The sequence below is a fragment of the Nestor notabilis genome, unplaced genomic scaffold, assembly GCF_000696875.1.
Source record: "Nestor notabilis isolate BGI_N333 unplaced genomic scaffold, ASM69687v1 scaffold2747, whole genome shotgun sequence".
Lineage (NCBI taxonomy): Eukaryota > Metazoa > Chordata > Aves > Psittaciformes > Psittacidae > Nestor > Nestor notabilis.
In genome coordinates, this window is record NW_009936724.1 from 27,117 (window position 1) to 52,018 (window position 24,902).

At 37.6% G+C, this 24,902-nt stretch overlaps 1 protein-coding gene across 1 annotated transcript in view; it reads left to right on the forward strand.

The window, feature by feature from the left end:
* LEMD3 (LEM domain containing 3) overlaps positions 1 to 22,412 on the forward strand; it is a gene marked incomplete at its 5' end in the record, with an annotated part of 49,524 nt that extends 27,112 nt beyond the window's left edge. Inside the window, 10 exons of the mRNA XM_010018462.1 lie at positions 4,310 to 4,377; positions 6,252 to 6,331; positions 6,421 to 6,569; positions 7,781 to 7,882; positions 8,906 to 9,008; positions 9,230 to 9,408; positions 16,777 to 16,858; positions 21,276 to 21,381; positions 21,473 to 21,551; positions 22,064 to 22,412. Of these exons, the coding sequence (XP_010016764.1) occupies positions 4,310 to 4,377; positions 6,252 to 6,331; positions 6,421 to 6,569; positions 7,781 to 7,882; positions 8,906 to 9,008; positions 9,230 to 9,408; positions 16,777 to 16,858; positions 21,276 to 21,381; positions 21,473 to 21,551; positions 22,064 to 22,227 (1,112 nt within the window). The remainder of the gene's footprint in view (positions 1 to 4,309; positions 4,378 to 6,251; positions 6,332 to 6,420; positions 6,570 to 7,780; positions 7,883 to 8,905; positions 9,009 to 9,229; positions 9,409 to 16,776; positions 16,859 to 21,275; positions 21,382 to 21,472; positions 21,552 to 22,063) is intronic.
* Between the last annotated feature and the right edge of the window lie 2,490 nt (positions 22,413 to 24,902).

Genomic DNA, 24,902 nt, shown 5'->3' on the forward strand with positions numbered 1-24,902 from the left:
AAGGGGAAGCAGTATCTACTTGTCCAGTTCTGAGCTGGTTTGTGTTCCTGTGTTCTTGGCTGATGGTTTAGCCTTTCTTCAAAGCAGCAACCTTTTATAGGCAGTATATATTTCAGTCCCTTACACTTCCTCCTAAACCAAAATATGTGCTTTATTTAAATTAGACTTCATGCAGGCATATATTAATTGATGTCTTGGTCTTTCATGGAGAGGCTTTAATAGGTCATATCCATTTTCAGTCAGGCTTGCAAAATGAATAAACCTAACCTCTATATCCATAAGAAGCAGCTACCCATGGGTATGACTACTTTCTTCTACATGAAGAATTTTTATTTAGTTAGATGTTTCTTTTGCTTGGCATTCTCCACAGAGGATGATCTGTCAGATTTACACGGGTTCCTTGTGAGCTGATGGCCAGCACAGGTCCTTGAGATGCACAAGTGAATTAGATTTCCATGTGTAGTAAGGCTTACTGATAAATCCATGGCTGGAAAAAAATCCTGGCAAAACACTTCGCTATTACTAATACTAATTTCAAGTGTCATCTGCTGTATGTCATTGCTGTCACAGGCTCTCTGTTCTGTCACTCTTCTTAATCTTTAGTTCTTCAGGTAACTGATATTATGCTGTTGCCAAGCAGTGATTTAAAGACTGTTTAGCAAGTTCTGTTTTTTTTCAGCATTATTAAACTTGTTGAATTTGCCTTTGGGACACCAGACAGTCTTACTTGCTCTCACAACACTTGTTCTGCTCCTGCTTTTCTTCACATACTCACTTTAGTGTCCTGCTGCAAGTAACCTGTAAGCATGAGACGTGCTAAACAAATGTTTTCTACGCTGTTTGCTTTTTGTATTGGTTAATAGTATTACATCAAGCTGTATGCTAGAGATCTGTGCTAAATCCATGTGTTCCTTAAGAACTAGCATTCCACTGGGTTTTGGTTCTGGTACCAAATGAGAGGATTATTTACATTGTAAAGCAAATATTTAAAAGTCTGAATATTTCTGTTAACTGTATCGGCTGCAGCTCATAAATTAAGCTAAATGTCCAAATAATTCAGTTACTCTAGTCTGCATGGAAAAGCATATCTGGCTTATTTTCTGTATTGAAAGCAATTGTGAGAACAGACTGAAATATTTCTTTAGAACTGAGCCTTTAGTTGCTTTTTGTTAGTATTTCTAGGAGAAGATCTTGACTTCTTAATGTGGCTTGCCCAAGTACACTAACATAAGCCAAAAATTAATTTTGTGGTCCTTGCTGGGATGTGTTACTTCTCACCTCCCTACAAAGGCAAGTAGAACGGTTTTCTGATTTTACTTAAAGTCATCTCTGCACGAGAAAAGTTTGAGCGCAAAGAGCCATGCTTTCTACAAGCCTGCAATAAGACATTTTGAAAGGGGTGTGTTTTTCACAAAGACAGACATATCTTGCAAGCAGACCTGTGTAAAATTTTTTTTGCCTCTGCTTCAGTTTTATTCCTGGATATAGGGCCTCAAATGGAACAGTTGGGAAACATTTTTGGCTCAGAGTATGGAAAGTCGGTTTCCAGGCCAAGTGGTTAATGATTGCACCAAAGTTATTCAAAGTAAGCCTTCATTTGCAGAACTATTAGCTAAAGCAGTGACTGAAATGGCATATAAGAATATCCTGCTGTTTGCAGTAAACCAGAAGGTTGTCTCACTTGTGAATTGCCTGACTTTCTGCAGGCTTTCAAATTCATGAGTTTCTCAGAAGAAAACTGTTAAGTGGTTCTCAGCAATAGATGGGTTGGAATGAGAAACTGCACCTCCAACTGCTTTTCATACAGGACTGAAACTGCGTAACTGTTGATTTTAACTTACTGGTTTAAAGAGTGGGAGGCAAGATGGAAGTGATTTTTATTCCCACCCCCTCCAACTCCCCCCAGCATTGCATGAGGGTAATTTGAACTTGGACGCTGTCAGAGCCTAGGCAGCAAAGGCATTTGTTGAATTTGTTCGGAGGGAATACAGTCTGAAGAAAGAGATTCAGAAGCAGGACTGCGAGGAAGCTGTCTGCTGGGTTTGAGGATGAGACCAGAAGCTGTGAAGTCAGTGTGTTGGCTGCATACTACATAAATGTAATTCCTGGAAGAAGGCAAATAAAATTAGAATTTAAAACTACTGAAGTAATCCAGTAGTGCCCCATCTCGGGGAGTTTTTGTACTTTTCTAAGAGGTAATAGTAATACTGTGTTCTCGAAAGATTGAACATCCAAACTGAATCCTGGAAGTTGTTTTTAAGAATCAGTTTTTCACAATCTGGCCTCCTGCTTGTGTGGTTTTTTTTGGTTTTATTTTCTGTTATGACCTCATCCTTTCTATTCTTTCTTATTTATTTCATAAATGGGCTTTCCAAACAAACAAAAGCCCCTAAGCAGAAGATCTCACCCCTCTGCTCTCACAAGCTGTTTTGTTTAGTGAAATGATGATTGACACCTTCTGTGTTAAAAGGAGCCAGGAAGACTTCAGGTCTTGCTGAACAAGAGGAGGAAAAAAAAAAAGCTTAAATGGATGAATACCTGTCAGACATGCTCATGTCATATGGCTGAATATCTGATGGAGGTTGTACATATGGGTTCTACAGAGAGATATTTCGTCTCCATTGCATTTATTCCATCAGTTCTAGATTTAAATCAGTATGTTTTCAGCAGAGACTATATGAGTATGATACGTAGTTAACGCAAGTCTGCTAATCTTGAAACATGAAATCGCTGATGATTACACATGTAAATTTATAGGTTGTAGAGTTTATGCTGCACAAAAAATGCCTGCCTAAATCACATACAAGAATAGCCCTTAACTCCAGTTCTGGTGCTGACTTCTGAATTTAGAGTGGGGTGGGGTTTTTTTTGTTTTTTTTGTGGTTTTTTTTTACAAAGGTAGTGTCAATTTTTACTAGTGGCCTCTAGTTTTGCCATTAGATAGACTGAGGCGCTTCAAAAGTCTAAAATGTTGCATTTTAATTAGCAAGTGAGACAACTTTTAAAGTAGTGTCTTTTCTGCTCAGTGCTTGATTGAAAATTCGGGCATGCACGCAGGCTTGGTTCCAGCAGCACTTCTAGGCCAAATAGCGTATGAGCACTCTTAAAAACAGTGCTCCTATTTCTCTATAACCCAGCAGTAAGAGAAAAGCATCCCTGTTATGATGTGCTTGCAAGGCCAAATTCACTTAAATGTGTTCAAGTGTATTGAACAAGCTTTGCTTTAGCAGTCTAAAAAAGACTTTCATAGAAACACTTATTTCTTTGGAGCTTCCTACTGTGAATGAGACATGAAGATGCTTCTCCATAACTTGCTAGTGTTTCCTGATTGCTCAGATTGCCTCAAGTGTACTTGTTTGTGTAGGGATTGCTTCATTTAAAGGGTATTCTAGTGTGGAGTAATTCTGATTTTAAATACTTTGAGTATAAGCAAAGGTTTTTATTTTGTATATGTATGAGTATCTTAAACTTTCCTAGCCTTGCTATGGCTTTGTGAATAATACATTTGGCACAGATTTGGGAAGGTAGGGCAGGCATAACCCTAGGTCAATGAAAGACTGGATTTGTTGTTTCCTGTTTTATTGCCACAGTAAAATCATAGTTACAGATTGTCACTGCATATTTTTTGCATGAATCGGGTACCTTCAGTTCAGCAAAGAAAATCGGGAAGATGGTACATGGCTGTGAGGACTGACTGTGCATTTAATACTTTATTTCCTGACTACTTCTGCATACTTTCCAAAAGAATTAGGAGGATGGTAAAAGCATCAGTTTTGGGCCATATTGGGATTTTGTGCATGTTCAGGAAGGTGATGAGTTCTTGGTAACTTGGACCAATCTAAAATGTAGTAACTTCATAGTGACTGAAATGCTACTATGGGTGTGTTTCAACTGGGACTAACTTGGTCTATATAAAAGATAATAAATGTTTCAGAGTAAATGAAAATTATCTGGAAGAAGTTGAGTCAGGGTACAGCAACTGTTTTATGGTAACATCCTTTTGATAGTTCTTCATACTACCTTTTGTTCTACTTTGCGTGTAAATACTAAATTACACTTTCTGAGTAGTACATGATGTTGTATTGATGTGATTTGTGCATATTATTAGGTGTAGCAATCTCCACATTTTTTAACTTCTGAAGGAGAAATTTGTCCAGAGATTTTTCCGTATTTTTAGTGGAACTTACAGGAATTATTGAGCTACTGCTGCTTGTCTAGATTGTTAACTGTAAGCTTGTGTTTAGGTGATGTTATTTCATGTATTGCAGTAGTAAGTAGATGAAAGTGAACAAAAATTTCTTTTTACCAGGGGAACATGAATGTGGCAGCTCTATTCAAAGAAATCTTACCGTCCAGGAGGCAGCTGCATATTTAAAAGTAAGCAAATGAGGTATTTTTTTCATTGGTTGCATGTAAGAATTGTGTAAGTTTTTCAATTTTTAAGGCCTGGCTTCATATCTAATGTAGTGACTAAAATTTTACTTAGTATTGCATGTTATTTGGAAATGTTTGGAATTGATGTCTTTAATGCTTGCAGCTTTTATTTGGGGATGTAGCAAGGTTTTGGGGGACAGGAAAGGTGAAAGAAATTCTTAATTGCAGTGAAAGTGTAGACAGTAGTGCTTCACTCGTGTGCAGTTTTTTTCCCTTTAGTTAAACACCAGAGCATAATTTGGATTGATGGAGATTGTTGACCAACATGAAAATAACAGATTTATGAAATTCAAATCTCTAGAAGCTTATTTAGAAATCAGTATGCTATGTTTTGCCATTTAGTAGAAAAGGATACTGTCTTCCTTTCTGTGGGAGAAGTGGGTGCATTGATCTATGCAGTGGGTGTGATAGGCAGCAGTTGTATGGAGACACCATTCATTGATGCTTTAAATAGAAATGGTCAAAAAAAGGCCTTTTTGTTAATTTGATAGGTGTGCAGTATTATGAAATCCCACTGTCTGGTGTCATTCCCTTGCCTCACTCCCCAAATAAAACATGACTCTTGCCTTGTCATGACAGCTGTAGGGTTTATTTTAACCCACATTGGTGTACCCTTCAGTGGAAAACTACTTGAAGCTTTTAAAAGGCTGAGAGTGCAAGATCTCTTTGATTGCATTGGGGCGGGGGGGACACACAGAATAAGTTGATGTGACTTTTAATGTAAAAATATGTAATTTTTACATTTTGGCAAATGTTTACATAGCAGACAAAAAAGGGGCAATGTTTAGAACTTCCTGAAGCAGCTGTTAACACTGGTTTAGGGTTTGGCAATGATACTTGGTATCTGTTGAAACCAGTGCATCCTGAGGATACACTGGAAGATACTAAGTTGATGCCAGATAACTAATGGTCTATCAGATACCTATCTGTTGTGCTGAAAGCATGACAGTTGTTGTAACAACTGTTTTAGCTCTGATAAGCTCAAATTTCACATGAAAATTTGTCAGGATGTATGAAATCTCATTATGGGGCTATAAATACAACTCCTTTGCAGAGTTTGTGTTTGGTGGCAAAACTTTTGATTTTGAGAGTAAAATAGTAAACAGTTACTCATTTTTAAGTGCTTATTTAATTCTAGGGCAGTTACACTATGTGAGATTCAAAGGGAAAATGCAGATAAAACTTTCTGGAGAGTATAATTCCAAGTACAATAGTAACTTCAATTTTTGCTTTTCCTTTTCTGCAAAAGAGCATGTAAGGCAAACTATGGAGACAGCTGTAGTTCAGCAGCAAATGTTCTCCAACAATAGCTGACGCCTACTAATTTAAAAAGTAGTCCATTTCTATATAGTGATATCAGTTCTTGAGCTACAAAACACTGGACTATTTGCAAAGTAGCAGTTGAATTTTATTTTCCTCAAGCTTCTTAAACAAGCAAAAAGACCTGAACTGCTTTTACAGGACCCATTTTCAGCTGGATTTATATCCAGTCTGAGTTTTACTGGTGAAGTAGACTTTCAGTGAGCACCGCCTAGTGGCTGATTATTTTTTTCTTCCTGCAGGTTAGAATTGTTAATAAATCGTGAATATGGGTTGAATTTTGAAACAGTCTTTAATTTGAGGAATGCTAGTAAGTCTGGTAACTGCTCATACTGTTAGGTAGATTCAATCTGTGTGGTGAACACTTACACAAAGTCTGAAGAATCAAGTACAAAACCACATAGTTTTGGCTACTAATCTGTGTAGTGTCTGAATTTTATTGTGGCATGATAACTATCTGGTTGGTTATTAAATTACTCATACTTGTCTTCTGACAGAATTTAGATCCAGAATATGAAAGTGTACTTAACACAGCATTACAATGGATCTTGAATAGTGGGGAAGATGTTGGCATAAAGTAAGTGGTCTTTGTTTCTGAACTTAATTTCTTCTTAACTTAATACTGAATGTATCCTTTTTCATAAATACTGTATATTTTTTGACTAGGTGTCTCAGCAGTGACCCTAATGAGAGGGATGTCACTAACGTGACAGATGTGAAGTATTTGGAATCCACTAGTCCAAAGATGTCTTTCAGGTGTCGTTTTCGACGTGCATTTGTTAATGTAACTCACAGATTGTCCATATTGCTTTTGGGTAAGTTAATAAATATTTTTTTTTTTTGTTCTGTTACAACTTGTGTTCATGTAAGTACATGGGGAAAAGTAAACAGCATGTTTAAAGAAAGTCTTTATTCAGCCATAAAACTCAGAGTTCCTATCAGTACCTTGGCTGCAGTGCAGTTTGTGCTTCTGTTGTACTACTTTATTTTCACATCGGTTGCTATCATCTGCTGCTGTTGTCAGCTGAATATATTCATGCTTTTGGAACTCTTTTCCCTGCCAAAGCAATACCTTGTGAGTTTCAAAAGCTCCAGGTTGAACTGATCTGAAAAAATGCTCAGTAAAAAGACACGATAGCCTTAATTTTGAGGATATTTCAACGTTGTTCAAGGAATTTTAGAAACAACTACATGAAAGATGATTTTTCCTAGTGTTAGGAAAAGTTGGATACCCAACATGATTGTCACCAAAACTTCTTGTGTCTAAAACTATGTTGTAAAAATGTATCTACTCCTTCAGTAAGACTGACTAATTTAGATTTTGATAGTTAAGTTTCAAATTCTTTCAAGTTTATTTAATTCTTAACCATACTGAAAACTATGCAGCATAAAAATATGATACAGCTGAGTTCAGACACTTCACTCCTTTCCATGTGGCTGGTTAGAAATATTGAAGATGCAGAGTTCATCTCATATACCTGTCAAATATCTTAATAAATTGTTTATCCCAGTATCTTAACAATCTCATGCTTGTGAGCAGAAGACTTGAAACCTCCTTCGCTAGCCTTTTGATGAACCAAAACAATCAGAGGCAAACTGTCCCAGATTGCCATCTTTCTGGTAATAGTCAGTATGAGGGTTGAACAGGGATATGGAGATGAAACTGTATGCAAGTTAACCCCTGGTCTCATCAGTCATGCTGAGCAATTGCTGCCTGTCTCAACTTTCTGAATCTGTAATTGAGGTTAATTTGAAGCACCTGTTAAAAAATAAAGCATAGCATAAAAGTTAAATGTATTGTCATTAGCACCCATGTTGGCCTGAAATGGTGTCCCTCAGTCTCTTTGATATACCGGTTAACATTGCCTTGTGATCACTGGTATGCAAAACAAACTGCATAGCTGTAATTTGTGTACGTGTGTGTTGGGGTTTTTTTTTTATTTTTAAGAGATCCTGAGTGTAGTGTAGACTGTTAAATGAAGAATGTTCTAGTACTGTTTGAAGAGTATTATATATCTTAATGCAGGTGTAGCAATGGTCTGGGGAGTCTTGCACTACATGAAATACCGTTGGGCAAAAGAAGAAGAAGAAACGAGGCAGATGTATGATATGGTGGTAAAAATCATAGGTATGGCTTCTTAAGTCACATCTTACGTATCTGTATCAGCTCTCTATAAACTTTCAAAGTACTGCCATTAACTCCGTTACATTTTCTTCCTGTTTAGTTGTTGCTTATCATGCCGTTAGATTTCTTGCTCAAATGTGTAGTTCATGTTTTAGTTTCTCTTCTTTTCTTTTTTTAATCATCCTTTAAATCTAATAAAATCTTTTGGTATAAAAATTGTAATTTGTGCTTTAATTTGGCTATAATAAACTCCTATTGACTTGGTAGTATTTTATCTTACCATTAAAACCAAGTAAAAATGCCGTAATGGTTGACTAGAAGTATGGTGATATGTTGCTTTTTTAAATCTGTCTTTCAGCTGTCTTTTGGCTAAAATATCCAGTCCTAAAACGTGTGTTATCTCTCAATTAATCCTTAATGGCTTTTCAGAGAAAAAGCAGCTTTTTAATTAGTTACTTTAAGCAGGAATTACTTTTTAAAATAGACTGCATAATTGAGTTCTGAAATCCTGCCTTTCTACTTGAAGCTGTAATATTTGCAGTAGTTTGTGTCTGTAGGGTTTTCTTTTTGTTTTGGGCTGCTTGTTACTTAAATTGTCTTATTACTGTGTTATTAAATTGTCTTACTACTTTCACCTGTGGCAATCATAAATACAGAGATGGTAGACAAATTGGAGCTGTTTTCCTATTTGTACAATTTTTGTACCTTTTTTTTGAGAGTGGAAGGAAGGCACTTTATTTTCAAAGATGGCTGTCTTTGCTAACAGGTAAAAGTACCAGTTGAGTAACTGCAAGAACTCTTTTTCCTTTATTCCAAAGTTATTTGGGGTACTTGGAGGCACTGTGGGTGGTTAGTTTTCTTGATTTGCTTTCACATGGCTAGGAGGAAAAAAGGCTTCAGAATGCCCAAAACAACTACTGAAATTGGGAGGGTCTTCAGAGTAGCTGTTCTTTGCCAGAATTGATATTTTTTTCTTAATATTAGCATGGACTACATAGTTACCAGTTTTTCTTATGGTATCCTCAGATGTTCTAAGAAGTCACAGCGAGGCATGTTCTGAAAATAAAGACTTGCAGCCTTATATGCCTATTTTACACGTGCATGATTCTCTAATACCGCCTCAGGACAGGTATGTTCTCACTAGAAGTACTGAATTTCTCTTCTTCGTAATAGAGAAAAAACAGTAGAAATAAATTGGTTAATTTCAGTAGGTTGCATACTGTAACATTCTGGAGATTCTTATTGACACGAGTATGTGTGGGGAAAACATTGGATTTCTCTTACATGCTCGATGTCCACTATGCAGATTTTTATAATTCTAATTTTGTAATTCTCGCTTTGATTTTTAAGGAGGAAAATGAGGAAAGTCTGGAATAGAGCAGTTGACTTTCTTGCAGCAAACGAATCTAGAGTTCGCACAGAGACAAGAAGAATAGGTGGCGCTGAGTTCTTGGTTTGGAAATGGATGCAACCTTCTGCAGCTTGTGACAAAATCTTAGTTATACCATCGAAAGTGTGGCAAGGCCAAGGTATTGAAGTTTAGCTATATTTTGCAAATATAATTGTAATTTCTGAATCTAACTGGTATTTTGTTGCTTGAACATGAAAGACTTTTGTTCTCACACTTTTAAGTACTGTGAACTGTCAGTGCTATTTCTCTATTATCATCTTGTCCAGTAGACTGTACATTCAGCGTCTGCCTTGTTTTCAAGCAAAATCAGCTTTTCTGTTACAGCTACTGGAGAAATACAGCAGAAGGCATGTAGCCAAAGGGAGCTGCTTGTTCCTCTTAATGAATTACAAAAAAAAAAAAAATACTCTTTAGTTGGTCAAATTCTGTCATGGCTTACACTCACTGGAAGTAATGTTATTGGTTGTATCTGACAGCAGGTAAATTGCAGCTTGTAGACTTGAGTTTCCTACTGTTACCATTGAGGTACCAAAAGACAGAGTTTGGAGGAAGAGATGTTTGTTTATTTGAAAAGGGAAACTGCTGGGACAGATGACTCCTCAGTCAGCAGAATGTGGATTTTTAGCATCTCCTGGTAGTGCTTCCTTTCTCTCAGAAATGGTTTTCTATACTGTGTTTTGTATTTGAAGCTCTGTGGTACAGCAAAGCATTTTCTTTAATGGAAGAGGCTGTTGTCATACATAGATTTTTGCAGTGGATGGAGCCAAGTGGCAAGAACCCAGTGGGTTTGCAGGTGTCGTCTTCAGTGGCCATCTCATTCAGTGGGGTTTTTTGGGTGGTTTTTTGTTTTTTTTTTTTTTTTTGTCAATGAAAAATTGAACCTATAAAACTTCTGGGTTGCAATAAAAAAAGAACAGTCATGTCTATCGGTGTCTTGAGTGTGAAGGTAAATGCTTAATTACCAGTTGTTTAAATGTGGCTCTTTCAAAGGGTCAGTCTTGCCTTATGTTCTTTTATAGTGCTGTATTATCTCTCCAGTAGGACTGAAATAAATGCTGTGCAGAATCCTAGTATGTAAACTCATTGGCTTATTTTGATAGTGAGGTGGGAGAGAGTGTTTGCTTCTCCAGTTTAGTTCAGCTTTAAATTGGATGTTATCAAGGTTGTACCATATGTTATTTCTGTGGCATTGAATGAGATGCTGAAACTAGCCTAGTTAAAACACAAATAGATTTTCTGCCCTTCTTAGTCCTACTTAAACAAAATAAAAATTGCCACTGGCAAGTAATTGCACTCTCATCTATGTTCTTCTGGAGTATTCTAATTTTGGTCTTAGTTCTTAGTGCAAGTAGTAAAAGGCTCCCTTCTTTTGCTTTTTATTGGTATGCATTTTTATTTGTAAGAAACAATGCTTTTATTTTTCTGTAAAAGAGGGTACAGTTTAAGGTAGCTCCTTCCAGTGTGATTATTTCCTTTCCAAAGACAAGACAGAAAGAGCTGCTTTGTGGCCTGGAACACTTATGCTGTAGCAAGCTTGATCACCTGAGTAAAAGTACTGCTAATGTTTTCGTTTTGTCCCAGGCCACTTGCATGTTTTGTGAGTTCTATGTATGTTTTCAGCCCTTGGGTCTTTCTGCTTTTCTGTAAGTTTAAAGTAAAACTGAACATTATGTCTGTCAACTTGAAAAGTCAAATATTTTGAGTTATTTGCAAATACTTGGCGTGTTATATGATGAGGGTCTTAGTGACCCATTTCTTGCTTGTCTGTGCAAAATGTTATGTTGCGTATCATTATATACTTCTCAAAGTTACACTACTGGTTTTAGCATTACGTTGCTCATTTTAAATCATTCATTGGAAATGAAGGCTCCTTTTTAAAATACCTTGTGAATAATACTGTAGGCTTGAGGTTCTGCCGTCATTGTCTTGCAGTGATAGTAACGTGGCATTGTGCTGTGACAACTGTGTTACATGATTGTAGTTTCTGAAAATTTTAGTAAGATGTGAGTTGCAACTTTATTACAAAAGTTGCAGAGCTTTTTGTTTCTAAGACATTCTCCATTAGGGATGTGCAAGGGCTTCAGGTACAGTGCAGAAGTGGTGGGTTTCAACAGCTGCCTCTCTTCCAGCTCTGTAGTACTGTCATGATAGACTTTCAAATGCTTAAATTGAACATAGCTTCTACAAGCTAGGTATGTTATAAAGCTGAGTCTTCTATGAAGTTTATTGTTCAATACAGGCTGTGAAACATGACACTCCAGTTCTGGAATTTCTCATTTACTGCTCATTTGCTCCTAGTTTTTCTTGTCCTGTTTGATTGCAGTATAAATCACTCCATAACATTCTGTCCTTCTGTTAGAAGTCAGACTGGATTTTCCTTGGTTTGGAAGACTTTTCAGTGTGTGATAGCTCAGGTGATGCTTGGCTACGTGTTTTGCTCTCGGCGAAACAGTGGTTTCCAAAACTTCCTAGAAAGACAGCTCCTGTAGTAGCTACTATTAGGTACCATCTGAATTTGAGCACCTGATACCTACTGTAGATTATTCTGAATGTGGACAGAATAATGTACCTCTTAGCTGTGGCTTTTAGCTGTATGTTGCCTAGAGTATGTACTTAAGACTAAGCTTTCTGTTGAATAGGATATATTAAGATCTCTCCTATTTCAGTTCTTTTAATAGCAACTTCCCTAGCTTTCTTGTTATGTTTGTAGTTCAGCAAATATCTTTGAAGAACTGAAATTGCATACTTTAGCTCTAATAGAGGGACGCAGAAATAGGGGCAGCTGAAATGACAGGTCATGTGGGTTCTTTACATCTCGGTAGTCAGCAGGCAAAGGCAATTTTCACATGCACAGGGTCTTTCTACTTTGTGTTCCTTGTTTTCATATGACAGAAGTAGTTCCACTGTTTAAGTCTTACACTTTTTCCACAGCTGTTTGTTTCCTGATGTTAGGAATTTTGTATGTATGTGCCACTTCCTTCATTGTTTTGAAGTATAAATCAGTGTTCACGTTCTTCAGGTTTGATGTTTGAATATAGAACTTCATAAATCTAAATACTCTTCAAGACTGCTAGGGCCTGAACAAACTCAGTACATGTAAAATCAGACTGAATTCTTGGGTTTGAATCTTGTGAATAAATTTCAAGGTCACAATTTTTTTAACCTGAGATCTGGTAGTGCAATACAATTGAGGAAGAAAGCCTTCTTGACCTGTCTGTGTGTATTAGGATATTGGTAGATGATAGCATGCATTTTAAGTATAAGACCCACAGCATACGTGAAGATGTAGGCTCTGCTGTCTGTTAACATCTAGAGTTTGGGCATCACTGTGGAATTTTGTCCAGTATTTCAGGAGGGATCCTGTGTTTTGACAGATGGTTTGGGATTTGGTTTTTTTTCTAACTGGGTCAGAATAAAGTCTGGTGCACTTCCTTTGAAATGCTACCTACTGGATACAGTATGTGTACCTGTCAATAACAAAGAAGGATGATGGACAAATGTGACTGTTTTGAAGCAGCTGACAGGATAATTGTCAATCGAAAAACAGTCTTTATCATGCTAAAATGTAATTTAATTAAATCAATGGAAGAGAAAACAAATGTTCAGTTCGCTTTTGAAAGAACAGATACTACTGTCCTATCATGCCTCTGATAACTGGAGCACTAAAGAAAAATAGATAGGCAGAACTCCAACATAGTTAAGTTAACAGCAATAGCTGAAGTTCCTTGACAGCTCTGGAGATGAGATAAAGAGGTTCTCTGAAGTACCACATCTAGGGTGATATTTCATCCTGCAGCATGGAAGATAACTGTTACCTTGTGTGAATGACACCCTTCCTCTCTGGCTTGTAGGAATATAATCCTTTCTCCATGGGGATGCGGGGGGGGAAGGGAAAAAGGAGGCAAACCCAAAACAATAATAATAAAAAAAAAAAAATCCCAACCCACAGAAAAAGCCCCAAACAAACAAGAAACAAAAACAAAAACCCCACAAACAAAAAAATACCACACAAAAAAGCCCCCAAGAACCTAAACCAACTCTGTTTAACTATTACAAGAAAATTCTGGATTTTCTGGGGGTTGTAAAATGCTGTATCCATCCCATGCGGGTCTTCTACAACTGAATTTAACTGTATTAAAGCCCAGGTCAACTACACTCTTCTCTCAACATCTAGTAGTGTTTTTATTTCAGTATATTTCCTGTTTACTGAAGAACCTGCTCTTGTGTGAAAATGCATAACTGCAACATTTTCAACTAAATGTTTTATCTGTTTGCTCTTGGCTTTGATAAGAGGAGTTAGTACGTAATAAAGTACAGTGATTTGTGGCTTAATATGAATAAATCTGTTCTTGAGAAATTTGGTTACCTACATTTGACGCAAGTCTTCAACCATTTCTGGTGCATCAGATCCACATCTAAAGATCTTTTGGGCTGTCTAATAACCCGTTTTGGTGATACTCAGGAATCCCTTTAGCAGTAATAGAGTAGTAATTCAAGATGTGTAGAAAGCTACACTACAATTTCTTAGCTGTTCATTTTGAAGTCTGTGCAAGAGCCATTTCTATCACAGACATATTCTAGTCACAGTGATAAAGAGCTTGAAAGCACATGCTTTTAAGCTGCTGCTCTTCTTTGAATCTGGAACGATAGAGTCATCTCCAGTTTAAGATAATAAAGTAAAGGACATTATGATTTAAATACAGAGTGACTTCCTTTTCTCGAATGTGCTCGCTAGTCCCCAAGGTGCGTTTATGAAAGTCCTAAAAATTTTCCTGTTGGTGACTTGTTGCAAATTCATGCTACTGCTTTCCTGTTTCATCTCCACCTTTTTACCCTCATCTTGGAAGTCTTGCTCTTGAGACCTGTTTAAGAAAAGAAATGGCTGGTAAGGTGCTTAGTTCATTATGGTGTAGCTTAGACGGTTGTCCCACAAGAGCATCTGCTTATGCCCTTATTGTGAGGAGAATATTTTGTATGCTCCACACCAGTATAATTTTTCAAATAATCAGTATTGAAATCTGAATAGGTTTGTCTCTTAAACTTGCTTTTTTTGGGGGAGTGGGAGAGTGGTTACAGATGTGCAATGAAGCTGAAGAGATACCTGTTAATTATGGTATTTTGAATTTTGCTGTGTAGGTACAGCATTACTTTTAACTTGTCTGTTTCTTCCTTAGCCTCCACTTGTGGTCCCAGTTCTGGTATACATTTTAATGCTTATTCGTGTGCTAGCATTAGTTTTGTGCCTTACTGATTTCTGTGGCCATTTTTTTTCCTCCATACATAGAAAGCTCCATCCGAGTTGCAAAACTTTCTCGTAATTTACCCTGACTTTGAAACATTTTTGAGAAAAAGCAGAATTAATCTTTATTTTTGTATGCTGGACTGCCCTGGGCACACTTGCTCTACTAGTATAATGTTCCATTAAGTTGGTAGTGGATTAGTTTTGTGCTGGTGGTATGCTCTGGCTGAAGTCATCTCTGCAAGCACCTGAGATCTTTATAAACAGGACACTAAGGTTATTAGAAATTGGATCAGGCAAAGCTCAGTGATGTAGCTGGAATTCATAAACAGCTTGCAGAATGTTGATCCTCTGGGCCTAAAGTCTCTGCAAGTAACCTCCCCATTCTTTCTATCCTTGGGTTAAAACCATGTGCTGAATAAACCTAGCTATTAACAATCAGCACATAATTTCCTCAAGCCCACACCTTTTCAGGTCCAGGTCCATGACTAGGCTATCCCAGATCACCTTCTCCAGCATGGTGTGGTGTCCCAGCATACAATATGCTGGTGACATTTCACCTCCCTTGATCTGCTGGAGTCAACCTACATGAGTAAGGTAAGTCCATTTATTTTTCAATGTTGCTTAGTTCTGTAAAGTTTTTATTGTATACCCTATGTATAAATTTTAACCAAGGGCAAAAAACTTTACAAAACCATGTGCTATTGAAAAAGGACTTAAACTATAGGGAGGTCAGAGGTAAATGCAGTGTCACCAGCATATTTAGAAAGCTATTCATTCCCAGTGAAAACCAGGTAGTTGTTACAGGTATTGGTGACTTGGACTCTGTGTATATTCTAATAAGCTCCCCAAATAACTAAAAATGTTCTTATGGTAGGTTCCATATTAGATTTGGAGGTCACCTTTTCTAATTTCTAGTTGGTAAATTGTATTTTTAATTTTTTTCCCTTGGATATTTACATAAGGAGTGAGTTTGTCTATGCCACATCTGCAGGCAATGAATTGTCTCTTGGTTAGTGTTTGTCTATGACATGCTGGGTCTTCCACATGACTGAATTTCTTGTACATGACACATGTTTTGTTCTGGTGACATACAGAAGAGTGTTCACGTATTTTGAACATGCTTGCAAGATTTTATGTTAAAAGGTCAGCAGTAAGGAGGACAGACTTGTAGTGGCATCTGTCCAAAAGTGAGACTTCTAACACTTGTAGTGTAACATCTTGAATGTCAAACTTTTCCAATGTAGGGATTGCAAAGGAGAAGCATTCGCATCATTTTGGAACATCATTTTTCTTGTTGAGGTTTTTAATCTTATGTTTAAACTCCTGAGTCTATTCATCTCAAGTCTTCAAAGGAAGACTTCCTTCAAGCCTTGGAAGTTGTTTTACTAGGTTATCCCTTTCCACTTCTGTTGCTGCTTTGTTGGCCCTTCTCAAAGCATGCAACTACCTTATCTGTATCTGAAGAGCTCCTTTATTCGTCGTCTTGTGGTGCAGGCTGTTGCAACTCCTACAAGTAGAAGACTTCAGAGAAATTAGTTTTAGAACTTCAGAATGTATTTCATAGGATTGTGCAACTTCGAAAGCATTACTGTTGTTTGTAACTTCCATTTTTCTTCTTACATCTGTTCTATCCTCTGTATTTCATTTCAGATTTCTGCAAGCTTTTGATCATGGGTGTAGAGCATTTAGGGTTACAAAACCTCCATCCTTGTAGAGCGTTCTTTGACAGCTATTACTGCAATACAGATGCAATACAAGATCCACCTAAGTGTCACCCTATTTCTTAGTCAGATGGGCAGTAAATTGCCCCAGACATGGAAGAAATGAAAATTCTTCAGGCAGTTAAAACTGAATGGTTAACCTGTAGCTCTAAAAGTTTGCTCCAGATGTTAAGACTACCTGTATTTTCATGGAGATGTAATGCAAATACTTTCTCTTCAACTATATGGTATTTTTTTTTAAATATCCTGAGTTTCTTCCACGTACTGTGGCCTGGACGTAAGAGAGTGCATTATCGTTTTAAATGTAGAAGTTGTAAATCCAAAAAGGTCAGTTATGTATGGTACCTTTTCTTCAGCACGGCAGAAGACTGGGAAACTTAATTTGCTTGAAGCTTTTTCATACATGAAGGCAAGTATTCTTTTGAGCAAAACCCCAAAGGTATTAATGTCTACAGCTGACACGTGTTAACTAGATGGTATTATGACTGTCAATAAATGCTATTAAATTTGTTTTTCTTTGTAGCATTTCATCTAGATAGAAGAAATTCACCACCAAACAGCTTGACACCATGTCTAAAGATTCGCAATATGTTTGATCCAGTTATGTAAGTAAATCCAATTATCTATTTGTATTTCTGTATTCATTTTGAAGGGTTTGTGTCTATTCTGAGAGGGGTTTGGAAGAAGCAAGTAAACATATGCTAAAAGCAGCAAATAGGTTGTAAAAAAAAAAACCAACAAAAACAACCAAAAACAAAACAAACCCAAACAAATCTTCCTCCTAATATCTATGAAGTGTCTTTCATCTTTTCATCCTTCTTTGTCTTTCTTTGTGTCTTTGGATTACTTCTTGAAGTCTGGCATTTAGTCAAACCGCTTGGAGCAACAACTGATCTTTCTCCATTAGTTAACTTTGTAAATGTTCAGTTATACCATCTGACAGGGGAAATGCATGTGGCCTCACAACAGACTATAAGTTTCTGAAGTATCACTAAGTATTCTGGAGTATTTGGACTGTCAGATGAGCTTACAAAGTTCGCATTTAAAAGACTGAATTTAAATAATTTATTACTTTATGCAGTGTGGCTGCCTGGTTTTGAAGCAAATGGATTTTTGTAGTGGGAAAGTTTAAAAAAAAAACCACAAACCAAACGAGTGCAGAGTACTGGCTTCTAATGCTCAGCTGTAATTTGGAAGTATATACCGTGTATGACGCCTTGTTTCACGTGCCAAGGGTTAAAGAGGAATAATTTTTTGTAGTCTTCTAAAGATTTATCCACTCACTATCCTGTAATATCCCTATTGGCTGTGGACTAGGTCATGTTAGGAGTTAGGGACTAACACATAGGTTGTGCCAGCTAATAATTTCTAATCTTTAAAGTGCGGTTTGTCCAGTGCAAGGAGATAGAGGGACTCAACTCCTCTGAAATAATTTTCTTCCCTGATAGAATTATATAAGGGGAAAATGAAGTTGCGTTACTGTCTTACAAAGTAAAAGTGAGAAGCTGATTGGGATTGAAGAATATGCGAAGTTGAGTGGAAAATAAAAGTTACTGCTAAGAATAGGGAGCAACAGGAATAGGGAGGGGACACAAGTGATTGCAAAGTTCGCATGGATTTCTTCAGCACTTACACTTCTGTTTCTAGCCACACTTAATTACTTTAGTTCCTTGCCTTATTAACTGGAAAGTTGATGGCTAATTTAGCTGAGGACTGTGTTATCCCTAGCACAGAGATGTACACTAAAAACTTTTTGTCAATGGCTTTAAGACTTAATGCCTGTCGTGGGCAGAGACCCCAACTGTGGCTTCTTTCGTAACTTCCAGGTTGCACTAGGGTGAGCAAGACTGAAATTTTAGGCACTGTACTGGAATCAAACTGACCCTTCTGTAGGAGGACGAAATAAAAGATGAGATTTGCTGAGAATTCTGGGTGAGATTAATGTCCTTACTGTCCTTGTTACAAAGGAGACTTCATGAGCTATATTGGTTAGTCTGAGTAGTACTGGAATAAATCCATTCCTGACACTTCACTGTAATACTTACTGGCATGCTGGATTGGTTACCTTCTTGTTTCAAAATGTGAGCTGTTCACAATGTCTGTTGTTAATGGAACTACTAACTGAGATGTTATTTTTGTCAGGGCAGTCTCACTTTACAGGCTTTATCTTTGCTGTGAACTTCAGTGTTTTTCAGTACTGATGTAGTTACGCTCAGCAAGTGCATTAAAAAAAGAAACATTATAGACTAGGATTTGTTCTCTTTTGACACTTCTCTGTAGTGTCTATGTCCAGTTAGCTGTTTTGAAGCTTCTACTATCACTTTTTGTAGACCTTTTCTTTTGGAACTTGATCTAGCTCCATTATTGGACTGCTGAATTGTAGTGGGATACATCATCCAATTTCATATTGCACACACTAGCCCATTCCTCTTGCATGAGCTGTTTTGTAGAAGATTGCTGCTTAAGGAAGTACTTTTTATCACACTCTTGGAGTAATCTTTAAAAAAAAAAACAAACGTAACCCCTAACTAAATGAATACAAAACCCCACCACCCAAAACCCTCAGTGCAAGACAGACTACTTTATTCGATTGCTTGTGTCAGAAAGGAAGGAGGTTTATGTTCTTGTCCCAGATCTGGAAGGAATGAATGCCATCACTGACGACCTGAAACGCGGAATATGCCAGTGTATGTGATTAGATTGGCAAGTACCATTTTGACATTTGCCACAGGGGCAAGCTGTGTTTAACAAAATCAGTTTTTAGCTGCTACTTAAGTCAAGCTATTGTATACTAACAGTAAATGACTAAGTACTTTTCAACAATATGCCAATAGCTGGTAAAAGCAGACATAGGTCTCTTCTCTTGACCTGAGAATCGTCTGGGGAATATACCACTTAATTTGTATTTATCAATGCTAACAGAGTAAATTATCTTTCTGCTGCCAGCAGTCAGAAAATTTACCTGGCAATTACGAACCCTCAGGCCACAGCAGCAGACTTAAGTTTGAGTGTATGTTCTAGGCATTTACTATGCCACACACAAACCTGTTTTTTACAAGTCTAAGCACCATTTGGATAAGCCCATTTTAGTGTTTCTGCATCTACCACTTAAGTTTTTACTAAAGAATGGTTCATAAAGCATGGGTAGCATTCTTGCAAGACTCATTGACAGCTAATGGAGCATACATGTACAGGATCAGGGAAGGGCAAGTCATCGTCGTTGGGAGCCTATTTCATTATGGGAAATCCCAGTTAGGTGATAACTCAGGTTTCATGCCCCAGGTCTGCAAAACACCCAGAAGCAGACTAGACTGAGAATGCCCTTCTGCTTGATTTGCAAACAGGAAATGAGCACTTTGGCAATGCAGTGACTTCAGTGTTTTGGAAGAATACACAGCAAAGACAATTGCCCACTCTTAATATAATCTCTTCTTACTGTAGCTGGCTTGCTGCTGATGACAGCATGCTTCTCAAGAAAATATGGACATGAGTCCTGGACTGGGAGGGAATCATAGAATAGTTTGGGTTGGAGGGGACCTTTAAAGGTCCTAGGTTTTGCAACTTGGAATGACTTCAGTTCCATAACATCCTGTGCATAGCGTGTTATTTAGAAAATACTGTTGTTTACACAGTTAGAGAAGGGGAAGAAGACTTGTATAATCCCTTCATTTTAAGATACCTAGTAAAAAGAAAACACTTTTTTCTTCCAACCTGAGTAGGAATCATCTTCTGACTTCTGTACGGTTTTAAACTGTGTTTCCCACTGGAAAGTTTCTCTCCCACTGGGACCTTCATTTGGATCTTCTTTGCACCCTTTTGTCCCTTTTCCACGTTTTGCTTGTTATACATGATCTGCTTTTATAAGGGGCATCAACTGGAAAGTCTGATCCTCTGACCAGTCAAAGTCAAATGGCAGAAACAAATCCAACATTCCTTATTGCCAGAGTCCCTCACGTGTTGTGTTAGTGTCCTGCTTGACAGATTCAAGTAACATCCCATACTAATTAACCTCCCTATATACATTCCATCCCCCACCACATTCTTTTTCATGAATAAGGAGGAAAGAAGATTAAATATTCAGGAATTTTTGGCGTTCTGTAGAGAAAATTCTTTAAAACTACACAAAGCTCTTGATAGTATTACTGAAAGAATAAGTTTGTTGTTTTTTGTGTAAAGACTGTTCAGGCAGGCTTAAAGGTGTATTGAGGCTGTTGAAATTGTTTTTCTCTGCTTAGATTTATAAGGGCCAGATAATTCCTGCAGTACTTTCACAAAAATACACTGACTTGTGTCTTTTGTAATGAGGTACCTGAAGATTGATCAGTCTTGACAATTTTTTTTTTTTTAATTTTTTTTTTTTTTTTTTCAGTGAAAAGCCCCAAAAATCGGCATCTGGTTTTAATAACTTCTATTTCTGGATTGTCTAGTTTGACATATTCTGCCAGTACCCTATGGGGCAAATGCACTTTGGTGCTTTGTTCGGGATAGTGAATAGCTGTTTCAGTGATGAACAGTGCCTGAATAGCTAAAAAGCTCCTTCAGCCCGCGGAAGCTTGACACATCATGTTGCTTCTGTGACTGCTGGTAAAGGTGATACAGTAAAGGGGCAGAGGCCTTTATGCCGTTGCCTTCCTCTGCTCTTCTTCCACTGCAGTAGGAACAGCCTAGGAGTGGCCTTCTCCTTGGAACAAGAAACCTGTCCAGGCAGGCTGTGGGAAGATGAGTTTAAGACTGCTTGCAATTTCAGACAGGAAGGTGATAGCAGGCTGCTGGAAGGGAAGGACAACCTCCCTGCCAAAATACAGATTACTCCTTTTGATTCTTGGGGTTGAATTTTCTGAAAGTGGTCTGTAGGACCCAGTGTACTGAATATTCAATAGCTAAAGTACTAAATCCGTCCCAAAGGCATTTAACAGAAAATTATACAGGTTATAGAGAAACCAAACTTGGTGGGGAAGGCTGAGGTTGTTGTGAATGTTTAAAACCAGATGTGCTTAATTAAACCTTTCATTGTTTGCATAGGGAAATAGGCGATCAGTGGCATCTAGCAATTCAAGAAGCAATCTTGGAGAAATGCAGTGATAATGATGGAATTGTTCATATTGCTGTTGACAAAAATTCACGTGAGGTTAGTGTCTTCTGAGTACAGTTTAATGCTTTGTTTATCTCCCTGTCTGTTGGACTTCAAAAAACCCAGCCTCCTCTCTTTCTTAATGCAGGGTTGTGTATATGTCAAGTGTCTCTCTCCAGAATACGCTGGAAAGGCTTTCAAGGCATTACATGGTTCTTGGTTTGATGGTAAGGATTGGGGGTTTGTAACAAAACATGGGTGGGAATGACAGAAGATGGGTGCAGTTGAAATTCTTTTAAATGGTGAAATGTTTTATATCTAAGGTATTGAGCTGTAACAAAACCTGGATCTTTTTAGTAGTTATCACCTAGTAAACTAATTTCAGTGTAATGATGTGTTTGTGTGTTATTATATATATGGGTTCAAACTTAAACACGGGAAGTTTAGATTAGATATAAGGAAGAAGTTCTTCCCAGTGAGGGTGGTGAGGCACTGGAATGGGTTGCCCAAGGAAGCTGTGAATGCTCCATCCCTGGTGGTGTTCAAGGCCAGGCTGGACAGAGCCCTGGGCGACATGATTTAGTGTGTGGTGTCCCTGCCCATGGCAGGGGGGTTGGAACTAGATGATCTTAAGGTCCTTTCCAACCCTAACTATTCTATGGTTCTGTTAACGTCCTGTAGCAATGTGTAATAATACTGAACTGGAAGGTTTCTCTTTTCCTATTTCTTTGCCTCGTAGGAAAGCTGGTAACGGTAAAATACCTGCGACTAGATCGGTATCATCATCGTTTTCCCCAGGCTCTTACTTGTAACACTCCACTGAAGCCATCAAACAAACACATGAACTCTATGTCACATCTGCGTCTTCGGACAGGCACAACTAATTCTCAGGGAGGTTCCTGAGAAGACTTTCTACAACTTCTAGGACTGTTACTTGCAACAGGAATTTTCCTGTTTGGCTGCCGTCTTCCTTTTTTAGTGCTTTTTGTATGTAATACTTTAAGGAACTAAATAAAAGTTTGAACGTTCCAGAAGTCTTGTTTCCAAAGGGACTTAGCAATGAGGCAGTAATACTGAGCTGACAAAAAGAAAAAGAATTGCTTCAGGACGTTTTCTGGGGCTATAGTAAACCAATGCATTTAAGTTTTGCATGAGGAATACTGACTTCATTATACATTTGCAGATGTGGTGACTGTATTTTTGCACCAAGAAGTGTTTTTGATAATACAACAGCATGGAGAAAAGACGACTTCCTGTATTTCCATAGTTTCCTGTGAAATAATCTTGTGGGTATTTTGTAACAACCAACCTACAGTTCCTGATGGTGAATACGTTAAATTTTCTTTTTCAGTCAATATTAGGGGTTTTTTTGTTGCTGTATAAGAATCTTTTTCTGCAGCTAAGGGATGGGGAAAGTTAATCTGGCATTAGTGGTTGCATATAAGTGTGAGGGAAGACGAACCGAACGCGGATGTACTAGGTTTTGTATATAAATGAAAATGCTGGTGGTGGCAAAAATGGTTGTGTTCTGTGAGGATGTCTGCATTGAAGCAGTGAATAAGCTTCCTATTTTATTCAAAACCTAATGTTTTACATGGTTTTGGCTGTATCATGACAAGAGGCCAAATACCTTAAAGTGTTAGATACAGGTTAAATATCTTTTATAGGTTTTATATTAAAATACCTGACTATGATTTTGTGTGAAAGGTCTGATACCAATTGTAATGAATTCAAATTTGTGAGCAATAAAGAAGCAATTGGCAGATACTGGAAAAATATTTTGTGGAAAGCTGTATTTATTATTACAATTGCCAGGGCTGTGACAAAATACCATTGGGAATAAGTGACTTTCCCAATACATGATATCTTGTTTTAATGAACCAGTTACCTATTCAAATTTCAAAAGGTACATACTTCCTTGCAACAATTTTGGCTGATGCAAACTAGAATTCTGGCTGACAGTAAATCTTGTGATTCCAAGCTTGTAGATTTACTAACACTGACCTAGAAGTACAAAATTGTTGCTGAGAAGCATAGTTGCAAATCTAAGATTATTGGCTTTACTAATCCCCACTCCTACAACTGTTTTACCTAATTATCCAGCTGAATATCCTGTAGGAGGTGAGACTGGAAGCACACCAGTCCCACAGACTTTACTGAAACTCACTTTACTTTGTAGATATGATGGATTTGCAGCATGAACTTGCACAAATAATGCACGTTTTTCTTATGGTTAAGTAAACATGATGCACACTATTCTGCAACAGAAAATCCTCTTGTGCCTTACCTTTGTGCTTTTGTGGGCACCATGTTTATTATTGGAGAATTTGTTAACTGAAAAAAGATTTTAAATCCTATCCTCAGTTTTATGTCTCAGATGCTAATGAATGAGTATATATAATATATAATCAGCCATGCAGAATTCTACTTACCAAGGACAAGTACATATTTTTGATGGGTAAGTAGATTGTGCCAGGACTGGTAGATTTTGATGAGTTTTACTATATACATATATGTATAATATACATGTATATGTATTATATATGTATATAAACTAATTTTGTTGTATTTGATGTGCATCATAGTGATCTGTTAACCTGACCTTAGTGACCCCATCTTGTGACCTGTTGCAAGAGTGAATGTAAAAATAGTTGTGGCATTTTAAAAGGTCGCCTCGATGCAAATGCATCTATCTCGCTTCTTAAAATATATTTCTTGTAAACACTGTACATTTTATTATTGTAATATGTACTATTATGCAGCTTATTTTACCTTAAACTGTTAAGTTGACCAATCTCCCTTCCTGCAAGACAGAGGGGAATGTGTATAATAACTGAACATTTGAGGAAATTCAGATGTTTGTTGTAACTTGTTACCCTGTCCTGTAAAAACAAACAAAAAAACAAACCAAACTCGAATTAAAGGTTTATTAGGGGTTTTTATATGTGTCTCACCTTCTAGATACATCAGTGTCTCTCTGCCTTGGGTACTTTTTTCATCTGGGGGTCAGGGGAGGGCATGAATTCATTGCAAACACGTGATTTTTAATGTTTGTTAGGACATGAAGCTGAACAGGTGCTACTGCGAGCTGAACTCGCCACTTAACTTCATTTAAAATGCCTGTCAGCTTGAAATTTGTCCGGATTTTGTATATATGGAGTGCAGAGGTATTACCTTGATCTTGAAGTCCAGCAGTGGGGCCACGCCATCAGGACCCCGTAAATGACCGAAGGGGGAAGAGTCTTAGTGTTGTGTTTTCAGTTTATTTCTTGTATTTTGAAATAGAAGAAGTCCTCAAGCAAATTTTGACAGACGAGCAAAAAACAGCCTTTTTTCTGTCATTTCGTTTATACTATGCTGTTCTAAACTTGTATTGAAAGGTTGCGGGATAGGAAGACCCAAGAAGGGCGCTTTAAGTTCATGATTTATATGCGTTTGCCCAGCTCATCTTTAGCTCGCTCTGTGGCAGGGGAGGAATTTCGCTGTAGTTTACCCCTCGCCCCGCTTTCTTTTCCTTGTCCCGTACAGAAGGTGGTCAGTAATGCCTGTGTCCATGCCCCTGCCCGACAGCTTCGAGC